A 19,046-nucleotide genomic window follows, 5' to 3' on the forward strand; every position below is an offset into this window, starting at 1 on the left:
GTATCCTATAAAATATTAAATCCTTCTGTAAAATAAACTGCGCAATTAACAAACAGCAATAAATAACCTATTAAGACACATTAGCAATAAAACTAAAATCAATATGTACAAAACACTAATGCCACCAGCAGGCGGCCTCAATGGCAACATAAGCCCACCTTAAAAATTAGGCTACTAACTTTTTGAAAGAAAAATATTATGCAAAATTTTGGTATTTTCCCTGAAAACATCTAGCGAGGATCATGAAATTTATAATGGACATAAACAATTAGACATTGTTAAAATCATAGAGCTGATCTTGGACTTTTATGTTGTTTTTAAATTTTTCCAGAACTTTCACCAATACTTAAAAATTCAAAGAATTAACTTGTGACAAATTAATTCAATGAAATAAATATTTTCATTTCAACAATACGAAAACTAAAATTATAATTGCACTACATAAAAATTTCATTGAGCCTACATAAAAATTCCTAGACGATGAGAGCTCTTAGAATATTATGAAGTGATTTTTTTTGTTGCTCAAAACTAACGAAATTAGTTGTTAATTATATATTACTGAGATAAAAACCTAACCCTGGGTATAAAACGACAGATTTTTCAATCAGATCAATAAATTTATAGAATTATTCAGGTCATTTAAAGCCAGTAGGCTTCAGTGAATATTCATGTCTAACATCATACTCAAAGGCATAAATATAAAATTCTTAAATCACAGTTTTAATAGTTGCTATTGTTTCATTTAAATGAATATGTAATCTGAATTATTAAATAGAAAAATCCATGCTAAAGATTTATCTTAGTTGCTTATTTTAAATACATTATTTAGTCTTTTTGATTTAATGTACTTCTATGCACTAACAACAAGGGTTGTCCTAACAAGCATTGACTGAAGTTTATTAGATGCCATGTTGCTTCTAATTAGTAACCTTTAAAATTTTCAAGCCCTCAACATTCTCAAGCAATCTGAAAGGAGGTCTTCTTCGTTTTCTAATGCAATTTGGCTGGTTGACAACTTTGTATGATTGCTATTCTCTGATCTACGCACAAGGGTGATAAAAATTGTTTCTCAAAAATAAGTATAAAAATATGGCTAATGTTGCTCGTCTGAGCTAATCTAGTAAATAGGAAAAGTAAATCTGTACTCCAAGATATGATTGCTATCAAATCATTTATTATACATACATAGTGGATACACAGTCTACAAGCAAACACACAAATTGACTATCTCAATGATGCAATGAGTTTTTCTTTTTTTAATTATAATACAATTTATCTATGAGCCATATGGGGTGGCATTGGCATTCCTAAACTGTGCATACCTCCTCCTCCACCAGATACAGCAGCACTTGGTCCTAAAAGGATCTAAAAGAAGAAAAAAATACTATAAATAAAATTCAATAAATGAATTAAAAATATAATTACACTAATTTATGGAACTGACTACGCGAAAATGGCAAAAATGACTCTAATACTCTTTTTATTTGAATTTTCGTGAAGGAAAGCACTGTTTATTAATCACAATGCATGAAAATGGTTAGACCACTAATTTGCCTTATACATAATAACATAAATTGTCATATTTTAACAGAATTTTTATTATACTTTATACTCTAAACTTTAGTTTTTATCAGCAGTTTTATAATAGTGCACAACCTTCATTTAAAAAACCAAGATTATTTGGTGCTCAATCATCCTTAATTTTAGCATATTTCGGATAGTCATCCACTTCTATTATAATAACTAATAATAAGTTCAGAGAAATTAAGAAAACATATATTGCAAGCTTTTTTTTAAAAAAAAAACTCTGCATAGTTTAAAAGAAAAAGAAAAGATAGTAACCTGTCTTTGTTGCTGTCGCTGTGCCTCTTCCAGCTGCATGCGCTCCATTTCAAACAGAACAGGTGCAACTAAAATAGCAGATGATGTGAAGAAGACCCACATGGTAGAACGACCAAGTCTGTAAAAGTTTTTGATACCCGATACGGAGCCATGTACAAGATTAGAGGTAAGTTTCCTAACAGGTTCAGGGAACATTTCTGTCAAAGCCCAAAGTCTTTCACTTAAAGTTTCATCAATATCATCCTGAAAACAGACATGTTTTTTTTTTTCATTATTACATACTTGAGACAAAAGTATTTAACTTTAGTTGCAAGCTAAAGTTAAATAACAGGTTTTTAAAAGTAGTATAGCAGGTTTTAAAATTGACAAATGAGAATAATTAATAAAACAAACTTTTAAACATTCCCGACTTTTACATTTTTAAAAATTACCTTTATATAGTAGAAAAATAAAAATTTCAAGAATTTAAGCACAAGGAATAATTGTGAAACACGTATCAACAAAATTATAGTTATAAATTAAATTTACACAAGTTTCTTAGTTTCACAAAATGATACGAAGAAAATAAGAAATTTACAAGAAGAAGAAAAAAAAACATTACTGTACATTCAAGATAAACTTTAATTATATTCCCCATTGCATATAGTTTACAATTTAGTATAGAGCCACATAAACATAAGCATTTATCCGGTGGCCCAGAATATGGAATGTGATTAGTAATGACCTTATTTTAAATTAAAATGGCTTATGCAGCTGCAAACTAAATAAAAGTAAATATATTTTTTATCTAGTTGAAATAAATGTTTCTATTTCCCTACAATCTTCACTGTTATATTGGAATAAAATTTACAATGTTACACTGCAGGATTATTCTACAATAGTATTCGTTATGAACACAGATCACTACTTTTATACTTACTTTTAAGTTATATTTACTTTTATAATAAATTTTGTGTAAAACTGCACCTACTTAACATATGCATTTAAAATTATCAAAAAAATATTACTATCTCCATAAAATAGAGAGCCTTATATCTGAAGTTTTGCAGGAACTAAGGAAAAAAAATATTGTCATCTGAATTGAAGGGGAATCTTAATTTAAATGTAACTTATTACCATATTTGATTTAGAATTTGCGAATATATATAAAAAAATTTTTTTTATCCCCAGGTCCATACCTGCCAACATTTTTTAGGCTACAAGTAAAGTTTTGATACATCATGCATAATCATGTAACTCAAAAAAGAAAAATTCATAGTTGAGAATAATATAAGCACTTACATTTGGTGAAGTAAAAAATATGTTTATAAATCTCAATCTAAAGAAGATTTTTTTAAAACCATTACTTAATATAGTTTAAGTAATAATTACTTAAACTATTTTATTTAACTATCAGCCGACCCAACTTTGGGCTTACAACCACCAATGTTCAACTCTGTAGCTTTGCAGGGGTGTGTTCAGACATTTTGTGAAAGGTCCGTTTTTCGTGAAATTGTGAAAAAATTACTCACATTCTTTTAGCCAGAGTCCGTTTTGATGAATTTGTGCAAATAGGGTCCGGTTATTGCAAAAAACTTTTTCAAAGAGTTTTCAAATTGTAACTAGATACAAGACTATGCTCGGCACTGTAAAATTGTAATAGAAAAATTAAATTTTCAAAAATAAACAGCAATTGCTACTTCTAAATTAGAGATGCAACATGCACATATTTCGTATTTAGCATATACTGCTGAACGCAGAATATTCATTAAGGACGAATAATGAAAGAATCGTCTGCCGAAGACAAAACTTAATTCGTTTACATTCATCTTTCTTGTTTTCTGCCCTGGGAAGGATTAATTCGATTAACAAAACAATGAAGATATACAAATTTGTGAAGGGTCCGATTAAAAGAAAAATCATTTTGTGAAGGGCCCGCTTTTAAGTTAAAATATCTTGTGAAGGGTCCGTTTTCATGAAAAGATATTTTGTGAAGGGCAATTAACAGACCCAAATTTCATCTAAACAGACCCTTGCCTTGTTATGACAAAGGAACTCCTGGATCAAGTATTGGGAGAAATTTGCCTTTGTGGAGGACTTTTTCATGGCACTAACATATGTTTGCCGAACCGGCAACCACCGAGGATATTTTACGTCAGCACTGTGGTCGCTGCAAGCCGGATGCGGAATTCGCATCGACCAACTATCGCTGGGATTCGAGCCCGGGTCACCTCATTGGAAGGCGAACATTATCACCTGAGACACCACGACTCTACTTAAACTATAAGCACTCAACATACTGCAGTACTGGCAATAGCTCTATCTGTTAAGGAATAAGAGAAGTATTTTTGCCATCAGCGGATATTTTATCGCCAAAATTTTATTTTTCTTACATTCTTTCAACAAATATGGAGACATCTGTGAATATGCGGGTAAATAGGAGATAGTCGTGACATACAGGAGTCTTCGTTAAAAAACAGGAGACTTGGCAGGTATGCAGATCCATTTAGAAAGGCTACAAAATGTAAGGTAAAAGTTTGTTCTAACAACAATTCAGAAAAGGACAAAATAGATTTCTCTTCCTTTTATTTTCAACTGTGATCTGCATTTGTAGAAAGCAGAATAATCTGTAGATGCAAAAAACATTTCACAAAAAAGAACAAGTTATCTGATCTGAAATTTTTAAAGGCTATCTCATAAAAAAAAATTCTCATATTTATAATTTTCTTTTTAAGTTTGTCAATATTTTTAAGCAGTTGCTTTGAGAATAATATTTTCTTTATAAAAAAAAAAAAAAAAAAAAAAAAACAGGATTTAAATAGAAAAACAATTTGGTTTAAATCAAATTTTTTTTTTCTTCCTCTTTTAAAAAATTTATAACATCAATAACTAGTGCCATCACTGATATGCAGGCAAAGAGCCAGGTTCTTTATTCGCCCTCAATTGTGACAGAGCTTCTAAAACCGAAATTTCCAGATTTTAGTAAGCGGTCACACAAAAAGTCTCGTTTTTCGAAGGTTGGAGAATCTTCGAGGTCTGCTCCAAATGTCAAACTGAGCAGGCTTCTCCCGAACACATCCTGGTCTGTTTGGGACTTTTCAGAGAGGACATATACTTATCCCCTTTTCTGGTCCTCGATTTTCTAAGGGTCAACGGTCTGATGAACCTTGTCTGACTTTGTCAGGTGTTGGAGGATAAGCCACAACTACATAACTACTTGGAATGCATAAGCATTTAAAAAGTAACTAAATTCTGACACAACAAACATAACAATGTAAACAAAATTTTTGAGCATATAATGTTCGTATTAATTCATGTAGACTTATATCTATTTAGAGAGTATAAGATTTTCTAAAGAAAAGCAATACATAATTGAATTGATACATTAGAAGTACTGTAGAGCAAAGTAATAGTACTCGTCTATTTGTCTCTTAAAAAGACAAAGAAAGAAACTAAAAAGTAAAATAAACATACCAAGTCATCTTCAATCATGTTAGCCATATTGTTCTTTTTTATCGTTGGAGAGTCTTCTCTGCTGTTAGAACTACTATTGGCATCAATACCACTGTCAATTTCTTCAATAACAGGCATGCTCTAAATACAAATATCATTTTTAAGTCAATTTCACTAGATACTTAATTGATAAATTTCTTTTAAAGTTTCTCAATTTAAATTTAAAACAGGTTAAGTTAAGTAATACATATGAGATGGTTCAAAGAAAAAAATAAGGGATAAAAAAATTATACTTATGAGCAGAAAATCTTAAAAAAGCTATTAAAACTTTTCCCCCCCATTCAAATGCAAACACTGCAATAAATTTAGTTGTGTTGGAAAGCAAAATTCCCCCCAGATGGCATATTCGAGTATTACGATCGCCTATTGAAATAATTTTGATCTTTCATAAAACTTTTAGAAATTTTTTTTTCCCCTACGACTTTAATTGAAAAGTCAATAAGTATGATATAGAAAAGTATGTATGTATAAGTAATGTACATGTAATTTTAAAAAAAAAATACAGTGCAGAACCCGTTATCCGGATATCAGAAAACCGGAAAACCAAAAAAGCGGAACAAAATTCAATAAGTTTTCCCGCCATTTAAAAAAAAATTTTTTTTTTCCTCATAAGATTTTAAGATTTTTCGTTCTTTTTTGAAAGATCATTTTTGAAAGACCTTGCCATCATTTTGGAAATAATTAGTGCTACTTCATTGTTTTTTCTTTTTATGATTATTTCCATTTTTTTTTTAGTTGGGTTTAACAATAAAAAAACGGCTTTCTGTAGCGATTCAGAAAACCGGAAAAATCAGTTATCCGGAATAGCAATGGTCCCGATCGTTCCGGATAATCGGTTTCCTACTGTACATGTAATATAAAAAAAAAAAATCAAAAGAATGCATTTTTTAAAATGTCGTTTCACGAGGTGAAAAGCATCAAATTAAGTACAGTAAAATAAAAAAAAAGGACATGCACATTACTTATAGATAATAAAGTATGTAATCCCAGCAAATAGTTTAAAATGGCATAAATGAAAAATATCTCAGTTTTGTCAATAGAAAAATGAATAAGTTATTTGTTAGGCATATAGTGTAAAGATGACTTTAAAACACTATCTTATAAATTTAAGTATTGTTAAATTTTTTTTAAAAATTATTATCCATCACATGTAACTATTACTACACATAAATACGAGACATGTTATATCTATACTCTTTTAACATACTTTTTTAAAACTTGTAGTATTTTTATGCATAAATTTAATGTAAAGAAGTTTCACAATTGCTTGAAAGTTAAATCACTCACTCTTTGAAGTAATATTGACTAAAAAAAAAAAAAATTGAATTCGGATTGGACAAATGAACTTCAAAGTGGATTTTCGTGATTAAGTCAATTTCAAGTGATTTTTCGGTTCCATATCAGAGGGTGGAAAATGAAGCCTGAAATTGAGAATATCCAGCAAAATGCAGCAGAGTTGTACATGAGAGTGCAAGAATCTCACCAAACCCAGCTCAGTAGACACACATGTGTACTATCAAGTATTTCATCAAGCATGTAAAATGATCGGCGTTTTCATATGCTATGGACCGACGGGACGCGGAAATAGATTGTGGTTGAATGAATTAGTAAGATGTTGAAAAGAACAATGTGGAAAGTATGCTTTTGCACAATATGTGATGAAAATCAACATGGTAAAGAAAAAAAAAATCCCATTTACGAAAAGGGGAAATTAAGCACTTTTTAAAAACACCTTCAAGGGCTTTTAAAAAACGAAAATAAGCACCTTTAAAAATTGCTACACACTAAACCAAGCTCTAACAACCAACCAGATATGCATAATATACACAAATGTGAAAAGGCTGTTAATAGAATTTTTTTTCCAAATGTTTAAGCAACTTAGTTATTAAAAGAAAGCCAAGTATAAGATAAAACATGGTAAGTCAATTACTAGTTTTATATCTTCAAGAAATGCTAATTTAAATATATGCTGGCATATATAATAATCAATATAAAATTTTAAATACAAATTTAAACATTTTAATAAAATCTCATTCTAAAAACGAAAATAAGCACTTTTTGAAAATGCTACGCACCATGTATAAACCAAGCTCTAACAAACAACCAGATATGCATAATATACACAAATGTGAAAAGGCTGTAAGTCGAAATTTTTAAAAGAAAGTATAAGATAAAACAAGGTAAGTCAATTACTAGTTTTATATCTTCAAAAACTGCTAAATTAAATTAAATATATATTGGCATATATAATAATCAATATAAAATTTTAAATAAAAATTTAAGCATTTTAATAAAACCTCATTCTAAAAAAAAATTCTTGAAAGTTAGGAAGGGACAAAAAAGTTTAGACTAGTTACAAGTGCCAATAACATGATAGCAGAAATTTTTTTTTAGATTTTGTGTATAAAGAAACTTTTTTCAATTTATCTATGTCTGGCTTTAACAAGGTTAAGTGAGCTAATCACAAAACTTCAATTTAAAAATATTAGAAAATTAGTCTGAATTTTTAAAAATGTCTAGTTTTACAAACAAAACAGAATTGCACTACACATGCATAGTGTCAGCAATTACTAAAATGGATATGTTTCTCAATAGAAAATTATATCAAAACAATTTTAAAAAATCTTTTTTTTAACTGCTAAGAGAACGAGCAATATGTTTAGAAATCTTAATATTGAGTAAGAAAAATAATCATCGCCTTTTTTAAAAATTGCATAAGCAAATGAAATGAAGCCTTTATAACAAACCTGACAAAAATAATTATGCACCTTTCTAATAATCAAAAAGTTTAGGGAAAGATCACTTTTCTAACGTTTATTTATTTATTGAAATAAATAAATGAAAATCTAGAGAAATTCCCTTTCAAGATAAACGAGATATAAAAACAAGACCTCTGTACCAATTACCTGTTTTTATATTAAGAAGTTCTTGGATGATGAATTGACACTGGAATGTTAAACAAATTTAACAGATAAAATCACTTTTTCATATTATTAATGATGCTTAAAGTAATTTTTAGATAAAAAATGTGCAAAGTAAAAACCTTGTTAGCAAACTTAACAGGGAAATAACATTGCTTTCTTCGAGGTTACAGTGAAATTCATATGCTACACCCAAGAATTTAAAACAGTTTTTAAGTTGAATCAGTTGAAAAAACTTGTAAAATATTGCCTATAAATTTGAAGCAACTGGGAAAACGCGTTGTTTCAGTTAATCGCGAAGATATTTTACAAACATTAAAAGAAAAAAATCTGCGAGATTTTAACCTAATATTATTTTTATAATTAAAATCAGTAGTTTTAATTTTTTTCAAAATCACAATTTCCTGTGCAGCGACAGAGAATATAGGCAAATAACCTATTATATAACTTGGTCATCAAATATTTGTGATAACAATTTCAATTTCATCGTAATCGCAAGTAGAAGTGCGTTTGATAAATAATAAACAAACACACCAGAACCGTCTCGATTAAACATCAGTTATTTCATATCTATAGATAATAATTAAATGTAAAAAAATGCAAACTTTTCGCTTAATTAATTTTGTTTCATTTCTCAGTATTTGATTATTTTCGTTAAAACCAAATTACATAATCGTTTTTTTCACCCAAAAGTTTAATTATGTCGGGATATGTATTAAATCGTCTGTCAAAACTCCCACTATCTCCTTTGTTAAAATTACGTGTTCAACCATTCAACAAAATCCAATCATGTGCTATTATTTCCCCTTTATCTCAAAAACATTTTCTAAGGGTTTCGTGTCATTATAATTGCAGTACTTTAATACCATTGAAGTTAAATTACAATCCTGTCATGATAAACAACTATTCAACCGAGAAAAAATCAGGTAAATATTCATTCTCACGAATTTAATATTGAAACATACAAGTGTTATTATTTGTCTAAACTATTCATTTATGTATGTATATGTACTTAGCATTTTTTAGACAGTTATTGAGACAAAATTTTTCTGTATCGGTACCTATGCCAAAATAAAATTAATAATTCGCAGTTTCTTGATGCAAAACTTTTTGTGAAACTAAAATCTAGACCGCATTTTTTACTAAAAAAATTTAGGTTAAAACTATCCACTTCTACACTGTATTAATTATTATGATATGAGTTTTTCATTATGTTTATGAACTTTTTAAATATTTAATATGTAATTATTTAAGATCTACCATAATATGACTCCATTCACTGAATCAAATGCTTTATTCAAGTATAAATAGATAGGTTTATGAAGATCAAGACTTTGTACAATCATATTTCTTTTTGCAAACCTTTGCTGTATGGTGCTGTTCACGTTATGGAACCCAGCTTGTTCTTCTCTTATGTGTTCATTGACTTTCTATTTCATATGGCTTGGTTAAACTCTCAAGAATAATTTTCCAGGACAGGAATGGTCTGTAGGCTTCTGCCTCTCCAATTGTCACAGCTAGTAAGGTTCTCTTTCTATGGTAATTTGATAATTATTACTTTTTTTCGTCTCTTTTGGTACTCTTACTTCTTCCTCAGGGCTGGATTAACCTATAGACACACTAGGCACGTGCCTAGGGCCTACAAAATTCAGGGGCCTGCGAAAAACTTGGGAGAAAAAAATTTGTTGACAAAAATAATTTAGCTTTAAAAACAAGTGTATTTTGCACAAAATTACGAAGATACAAATAAAAATAAAATATTTTTCGGTAATAAATTATTTTGCAGAATCTTATGATCTAATATATTGCTTTTTTGCAATTTTTGGATTTCATTTTTTTTCTATTAGTAAACATTTAACCTACCTTGCAAATTTATTTATAAATAATTTCAAAAGATTTACTTTTGACAATGTTAATTTCCTTCACTTAGTTATCATAGTAGTATCATGAAAACTATGAAGCTATTTGTGGTATAAATATTTCTTGTAATAAATCTCACTATCAATTTCACTGTTTTCTTTGCTGGTTTGTTGTTGTATTGTTGACGTGTTTGCATAATTATCGATGTTTACATAGTTATCGATCAGACTAATCATAATGGTATTATCGATATCAACTGCAATATCGGCGGTATGTCGGTATTGCAGATAAAGTTCGATAAAGAAATTTGTAAATTAAAATCCATATTAATAAAAAATTTTAAAAAAAATATGCAAGAAAATTTTAGCATATATTTTGAAAAGAGGGGAGGAGTAGGGGAAGGAGGGAAGGGCCCAAAAACGGCTATGCCTAGGGCCTACAAAAGGTATAATCTGGCTCTGTTCTTCCTATATTGCGTCAAACAACTTCTTCAAAGCAGTTGAAATAAACTCAATGTCAGCATTTCAGTTTCTATGCCATCATTTCTAGCAGATTTCTGTAGTTTAATTGTTCTTCGAGCAGTACTTTCTTGTAAAGATTATTTATCTGTAGAAATATTCAACCCATAGGGTTCATTCAATGTGACGTTAGGTAGCAACTGCTGAACATTTCGATCATGCTTAATTTTAAATGTCAGTTCATAATGTTCTTTTCATTGATTGTTTATATCATATTCATTAATCAAAAAGTTTTAGTGCAATTTGTTTTTAAATTGTTAATAGATTTTTGAGGAAAAATTGTACTGATAAAAAATATATATATATATAAGACAGCCATTAAAAAACACCCTGCATATTGGATAATGTGAAATTCCCGAGATTTTATTACAATTGCAAATTATAATTACCTATACATTTTAGGTATTCCAGCTTTCTCTATATTTGTAAACGACATTATATATATATATATATACATACATGTAATGTTATGCCTTTAAAGGCTAGATAATTGAAGAGACTTAGGCAGCTTCTGATAAAAAGGCATTTTATTATGTTATGTGGAGTATGGAAAATAGTGTTCGTGGGATATTTACATTGACGGATTCCCCTTTTCAGGGATTGTTTGGAGTTGGTCCAGATTTACCTAGCCATGGAAAATATGAAAAAGACACACAATTTTGCCTGTCCCGAGCTTCTAAAGTAAGGTTCTGAAAGGGAGTGGTTGCAAGGATCTTCTTATCTTACTGAAACGTCATTCAATTGATAAAATTTAAAGGTTTTGATTCGCTAAAAGGATAAAAGGACTCTGATTCTGGGAATTTTTTGAGACTATCTTAATGATTACTTTATCTACGAATTATTGCCCATTAACTTCAGAAAATAATCTTTTATCTGGTTCATCTTGACTTTTTATGGCTCTTTGTGAGAGACCGACTTCTGCATCTTAAACTTGATAAACATATGTTTTAAGCTTATCAGTTAATATAGAAAGACTCGCATGAGAAATTCTATATTATATATATATAAAATAAGAGAGCATTGGTTTTTATAAAAAAAATCCACACTACTTGCATTTAATTTAAGAAATCATTCTAATTTCCAGCTGTATTCTGATACCAGATTTAAAATTAAACTACTTTATTAATATATATTTTTATATATATGAAGGTTTGAATCATTTGCTGCAACTTTTCCTGAGATAAAATATAATAATTATTAAAAAAAAATTTGTGAACCATTATTATTTAAAAATGTACCTTTTATATCCTCTTTTATTGCATACCTGATTTGAGCAGAATTCATGTCAAGTTCTTTCTGACATTAAAGATTTTATTTGCTTTAAATTTGATAACAGCTATAATTTTGTCTTATTTTTCTGGTCAGAAATTAAACTGAAAATAACCAGTTACATATTTCTTTCAACATTTTCCCTTATGTTTTAAGTAAAACCATTTGTATATGGTTATTACATGTAATAATCATTATTATTTAAAAAAAAAATTTTTTTTTATGCTTCTTAAAAAGTTTGTAACAGGGTTTATTATTCAAATCGAATTAGTAATAAAATGAATTATTTCAGAACTGAATAGTCAGTTGACAGCAATTTAATTTTTTATATTATTGTGTGATCACTAATTAACTCAATTATGATCACTTAATTGTGTAATATGAATATGATTGCAAGAGAATGACTATAGCAGTATTAAGTACTAATAGGTATTCTTAAACATTTTTTTTCATCATGTGTGCTATTGACTGCTAATTTTGCACATTGACACACATTTTTCAGTTATTCAAATTTCAAATTTTTGAAATACGTTTAAAATTTTGCTATTTGAAGAAAAATTATATTTCATAATAAAGTTGTAGACTTAAAATAGGTGTTTCAATTTAGTGAAATAGTTGATTCTTTATAGATAACTTGATTTGTCATAATGAAAGATATTTTATTATTAGTTATTCTTAAATATTGTTATTTTTTCCTGAATTTTATTAAATATTTTTTTTTTTGAATTTTTAGACAATGAAGATATTTCTCCCAATAAAGATGATTCTGTTCAATCTGCTGCAGCTAAAGTTAATCAGAGAGCTAAATTAAAACAAGCAGTTCGAGATTATGGTGCTACAATAATCGTATTCCATGTAACTATTTCTCTAGCATCTTTAGGACTGTTCTACTTAGCTATTTCAAAGTAATTATGCAGCAATATTTTTTCCCCTCAGTTTTATATTTTAATGAGTGTTTCAATTCTATTTTTAGTAAATAATATAAAATTTGTAAATGATGATGATAATTATTTGTTCCTTACTTTAGCTTTATTTTAGAATTCCAGTTATCATCTTTTTTTTTCTTTTTTTAAAATTCATTTTTGGAATTGAATTTAATTTTTTTACATAACGTCAAGTTTATGTTATAAGTTTAAATTGGAGGATACAAAGAATAAACTCCGCAGTCCCACTGGTCACACTTCAACCTTCTTCCAACTTCCCATATTTTTGACCTAGCTTAAACTCATCCAGACGTCATCTTTTGTGTTGTCTGTTGGCCATGTCACACCTTGACAACAAATTAACTTCGTTTAAAATGATGTATACTGTGCATTACTATTCAAATAAATACTGAGCTTCCACCGCCGGCTTATGTTATATCCTTACGACACGCCCCCCAGTGCATCTTAGTGCATATATACAAATTTTCTACTTTACCTTACTGTGATAGGTCTTCTCAATGACCTTTCCCTCTGTTGTAATTACCTGTTTTGTTGCTTTGCTAGTTTTTCCATTTAATTCTTAATTTTTGCACACCAGTGTAGAATTTTCTTAATGAAATTAAAATTGTCATATTCTGATATTTTGTGAAAGGCTATAAACTAGATCGGTAGATTTCTGTTACTCTTTTTTTTATATACTTCTACTACTATTTTTGATCGTTCAGGGGCCAAGTTAAGAGGTTTCGAGATCCACTTTTGGATTCCAGGCCATAGGATGTGCATCCCTGTTAACATATTTGAAAAATTTTAATTATTTTTCAAATTTTTTAAAAAAAATTTCTTTTAAATTTTATGCTTTAAATATTCTTAAATTTTTAGAATTATCAATACATGCTATTCTCTTCTTTAGATCTTTGCCGATATCTTTGCTTTTGCAATTTCTTTTTTAAGATAATTTTAAATGCCTTTTGCTATTGTATTGGTTAACAGGTTGGTTTTGCTATTGTATTGGTAATTCTATCTTAATGAGGTTCAACTGTATTTCATCTTATTTATAAAGATGTCTCACAGTTTTGTTTAAATAAAATATTTATGCTATTTATAAAAAAATTTCGCAAAATTGTCTGTCTTATCGGTTAGCACATATTTCTGTTAATAGAAAATTATTTTTACTACCTTCTTTTTCAATATACTTCTTGTAACTCATATTATTTCTTTTCTAGTGGTGTAGATGCAGTTATATTATTGTCATTTCTGGGTTTTCCAGAATCTGTGATAACAAGTAAAGTTGCTGCCGGGGGAAGTACCTTTGTGATAGCATATGCTGTGCATAAATTATTTGCTCCTGTTCGAATTGCCATAACGCTATCTGTTGCACCATTCATTGTCAGATATTTGCGAAGAATTAATTGGTTAAAGGCTCCTGTAAAGAAAGGCAGTTAATAGCATCATATTGTTGTGTGTAATTGCTATTGCTTATATTTTTTTTAAATATTATGAAATATTTTGTATTTCATTTGGTTCAAATTATTTTTAAGTTAAAAATTATGGGTATTATGTAATATTAGAAAGCAGATGATGGTAATACCTCAAACTCCATACCACACACGTAAAACCTTTCAACCATGTATACACTTTTTTGACTAATTATTTATTTGTATGGAAGTAAAAGTTTAATAATCCACAGTTAATATTCCAAGTATAATTTTTATTCTAGTTGATAACAATTGAATTTTTTTTTTTAATATTTTGCAAATAGAGGACTTACTTTTAGGTCCCATTATATTCTTTTTTGAGTTTTTAATGTGTACGTTGTATTTAATGAATATGTTTTTAATCCCTTGAACTCGTGAAATTGATTAGGAATTTGAACCTACGTGTTATGTCAAGTAATAAGAAAAATCTGTTCCTTTTTTTTATTACTCTGCCTATGTTTAAAACACTTGTTACATTATTTTGTTGTAATTTATCTTGTTCTTTGCAAATGATTTTTTTTTAAATTCTTTAAATTTGGGTTTTGTTGTAAATACTGCAGTATAGTTCTTCTTTACAAGCATATTTTCAATGAATGATTTTCTTACAAATATTCATTTGTAAATTTTGATTGTTTAATTGAATAAAGTACTTTTTCTGAAGTACATTTTTGTATTAGAAATAGATTTTTGGAAATAAAAACATATTTTTTTTTATTCTGTGTATTTTAATTTATCCTCTGCCTGAAAAGAAAGCACTTATTTGGGTTTTGTTTTCAAAATGAGTTGAATTGTTTGGTTAAAGATATAAATATGTTTTGTCCTTATAGATCAAACAAACCCCTCTGAATATTTTGTTTGTGCAAGAATTATTACTTTTTCTTCATACCCAGAATTAATGTTTTTTTTTTTTTTTTTTACCCTTTTGAGATTTCTTTTATTTATTTGAATTAAATTAAACTTTTTATGAAATAAATGCCCCAAGAAGATAATGTGATTAATAGACTTAAAGCTGGTTGTTTGAATTCATGAGGTTCACAATGTCTATTAGGTGGGATCTATTAGTGTAGTGGAGCACACACTGATGGAAACTTTGCCAGCTGGTCAGGATTTTAACCCTTTATAAGACCATGGGAAGTATACTCCCCCCCTTGTCATTAATTTTTGAATGTGGTGTGCAGCTATCTTCCTATCTAGGTTTTGTGAGGCCTTCTTCTAATAACTTTTGAAAAGAGTAACAGTAAATGTTATCGAGAGGGCAACACTGGAGAACTTTTTTCTCTTGTGTGTTATGTGCTTATTCAATTAATTTTATTTCTTGTTCAATTAATTAATTTTATTTCTCTATTCAATTAATTTTATTTCTTGTTTATGAGTTGTTTATTTCTGGTCATAAACTCATAATTTATAAATTCGATTATTTATATGCGCAGAAGTTCAAGTTAATGGTTAATTCTTTTTCTGTAGGTAAAATTTTCTAAATCCCACCTATCTTTTCACTTAGCATACAGTCTTAAAAATGAAATTAATTTTGGATAATAAGCTAAATGAATTTCTTTTTATAAATCAATCTTAATTCAAAAAATATTTTATCATAACATTACTAGGAAAAAAATGACTCTGTAAAAGGTAAAGTAGGGCTTGGCACTTAAAGTGTACCATTTTCTATGAAAAGCATAAGTAACTCAAAATAATTAAACATTCATTACATTGACTCAACATTTTTGCTAGATTTCCGAAATAGGGAAGTTACTGTAACTCTTTATCTTAATGGCGGTTTTTATTGGTTTCCTTTGTCTTTGTTGTTGACGTATGTCTGTTTAGGCAGAGGGGGTACGATTGTTTTGTTTTCCAGTGGCGCCATCTACAGCCAAGAATTCGACTTCTGCCACACCATACGTCACTCCCGTTTATAGGGCGGACCCATTAATTCATCCACAGATCGTAATTTTGACCTGAATCAGAGAACGATCGATCTCCAATCCAGTACCCCCAGAGGTTTTGATTTGTTATGGGAACTTTTGAGACTCGACCGATTTAACGTACATCCGTCACTTTATTACACGGGAAATCTTCGGCCGGTGGGGTTCGAACTTTCGGACATGGACCCAGCTCCCTACAGACCAGGCTATCCCGGCCTCCTTTATCTTTGGTTTCCCTATTTCTAGTGATAATTTTCCCCCCCATCTGTTATGCCATTCAAATAATTTATTTGAGAACAGATTGCATGAAAATTTAAATTTGTAAAAAAGGATAGTAATAGTAGAAGAATAGTTTTTCTTTCAACGTTTGTTGAGCGACAAGTGGTGAAAAAAATGTATTTTTCAGTGACCAAAAGGTGAAGTTTTTTTAGACTTCAAATTTAAGTTATATCAGTTGCTGGCAATTACTGTTCTAATCTGAAATTATTTGTTGATCTCATCTCGGCAAATCTTGCTGAATTTTCTTCTTCTGTTTTTGTTCAAATCACATTGTACGCAAGTTTTTGCAATCACTTGATATTTCCAGTTTGGAGTAATAAAACAATCAAATATAAATTTTATGCACATTACTAAAATTAAAGTCTGGGGCTTTTATTTGCATCAGAGCAAAATCTGCTATTTTGTCAGCAAATGAACAATAAACACAACTGCAATGCTGCTGAAGATTATTTGCACTTATCTTAGTAACTGTTTTCATATTCTCATTATGTGCATAATTAATTTTAACATCCATACATTTCATTTATGTAAGTTTATATTTTATCTATATTCTTAATATTAAATGTGTAAAAATATAGTTTATTCAAGTCTTTTGAGAGGTTTGCTGAGAAGTTTCATAAAGCACTATAGTCTCTCGAGGCCAGGTGATCACCTTCAGTTGAGAAATGCAACTGCTGTGTAAGCTCTGGAAGTGTCTGATTTGTGTTCTTATTATAGCTACATATTCATAATATTTAAAATAACTCATGCATCAGTTGCATTAAACAATGTTTGTTAATTATAGAGAGACAAGTTCTTCAAACTGATAAAATTTGATAAATTCTATAATGTTCATTATTAAAAAATTATTGACAGTGAATTTTATTGCACCATATCAAATTTTTGTGACCCTATAGCCATCGAAATTTGATCTAACCTTTAAAGCATTTTTTATTATTAATTTACTGACATTATATGAGTTGTCAGTAAAAATACTTATTATTAAAAGGAGTATCTATTTAACCCAAGTACATTTTCATACAAAGATTTCCCTCCTTATTTTTGTAATTTTTACCATTTTGTTTAGCCATAAAATCAAAGGTTATGAGACAAACGAAAGTTTCTCCTTATTCAAATTACAATTTATTTGCTCCAACTCCAGAAGTCGCCAGTTCAGTGTTCAAGTTTTCAAACGCGCCAAATGTTTTTTTTACTTCAAATGCTGTTAAATATTATTTATTCGTGATGTGTACTATCTTAGGCATCGAAAATTGATCTCATTATATCCTTTTATGTAGAAAGTTGATATAAATTAACAAAACTTAATGTTTTTGTATTGATAGAGGAATATACAGGATTTTAATTTGATTATTTACGTAGCATCCGAGCTATACTAATAGACTTTATTGAAAGAACTGAAAATCCTATAAAAAATTTCTGTTTGAAATTTAATAAATGTAATCAACATGTGAAATACTTTCATGTATTTTTTAATTTTAAAAATAAATTTCTGCTCCTTTGAAAAGGCGTATCGATTTATATAAGGAAGGAATATTATTTTAATAATTTTACACGTTAAAAGGCTTGCTGTGAAGCATTTATAAGTAACATTTTCACTGTGTTTATGTCCCTCAAAAAAAAAAAAAAAGTTTAAAATTGCATAAATTTTTTATCAGTTTGAAATAATAACGCATTATACATTCTTTATCTTTACGCATTATTTCTAATGAAAAAAATTATATTCTAAATTCTGTTTTAGCATGCATTTTGTTAAAAAAAAAAAGAAAATCAACGTATTGACTAAACAAGGTATCGAGATACGTAGATAGCTAAAATGAGAAACAATATACTTAATTTCATAAAGTTGAAAAAAATAATGTGTTAGTTAATTTATGGCTCATATTATTATTACTCACTCGCATATTATTATTTTCAATATTTCTTTTCCGCTGCTTATCATTTCTTGCAGAGTAAGCACTTATCATGTCGTACAATGATTTTCAGTAATTTCGTCTTTAATAATTCCTTAAAATTAAGTAAGAAAAGAAAATATATATTTTTTATCAGCAGTGTTTTGAGAGAAAATATGCTGCATAATAAAAAAAAATTTTTTTTTTGTTACTGATTTAACCTTGCCTTAAATTTTGAATAACTTGCTTTTATAATGTTAATATTTATTCATTTATTATTATTTTTTTAAAAAAATGTACCTCTTTTTTCTTTCTACTCCGTGGCTCGCGGAGGTGAGTGGAGTGTGAGGCAAACTTCTCGAATTTAGCATTTCCGCAGCAGCCCGTTGTGGGTCAGGGGTTCATGAAGATTAAGGCTCTACAATTTCGTGACAAACGGCCTGATTCTGGCTATGTGATCAGCACTGAGCACAGACCACCTTTACTTCTTACATTAGCTGGTATCCATTGTTCTGAAGCTGGATGGGCCTCCAAGCCGCCTCTGGGGTACGGACCCCATGTCGCAGTGACACTTCAGTGCCTTACCCAATGAGCCATCGAGGCTTTGAATTTCTCGCTTAGATAACTTTAAAATAGAAGTGTGATAGCTAAAAGGAGCA

The 19,046-nt window shown here is 29.0% G+C and overlaps 2 protein-coding genes across 2 annotated transcripts; one reads left to right on the top strand and one right to left on the bottom strand.

Moving 5' to 3' along the window:
• Window positions 1-1,154: 1,154 nt before the first annotated feature.
• mge (translocase of outer mitochondrial membrane 22 homolog mge) lies at window positions 1,155-8,429 on the bottom strand. The gene is made up of 4 exons (XM_016074720.5): window positions 8,241-8,429; window positions 5,296-5,415; window positions 1,843-2,085; window positions 1,155-1,365 (listed from the first exon to the last, which is right to left on the bottom strand). Exons 2-4 carry the CDS (start codon window positions 5,410-5,412, stop codon window positions 1,273-1,275), a joined length of 453 nt encoding a protein of 150 aa, XP_015930206.1. The 5' UTR covers window positions 5,413-5,415; window positions 8,241-8,429; the 3' UTR covers window positions 1,155-1,272.
• A 291-nt stretch (window positions 8,430-8,720) lies between these two features.
• Window positions 8,721-15,013, top strand: LOC107456773 (mitochondrial inner membrane scaffold 2). Its single transcript, XM_016074719.4, has 3 exons — window positions 8,721-9,181; window positions 12,636-12,807; window positions 14,049-15,013. Exons 1-3 carry the CDS (start codon window positions 8,956-8,958, stop codon window positions 14,266-14,268), a joined length of 618 nt encoding a protein of 205 aa, XP_015930205.2. The 5' UTR covers window positions 8,721-8,955; the 3' UTR covers window positions 14,269-15,013.
• The last annotated feature ends 4,033 nt before the right edge of the window (window positions 15,014-19,046 follow it).

This window comes from Parasteatoda tepidariorum, chromosome 1, assembly GCF_982258835.1.
Source record: "Parasteatoda tepidariorum strain Cologne lab strain chromosome 1, Ptep-v5.0, whole genome shotgun sequence".
Taxonomy (NCBI): domain Eukaryota; kingdom Metazoa; phylum Arthropoda; class Arachnida; order Araneae; family Theridiidae; genus Parasteatoda; species Parasteatoda tepidariorum.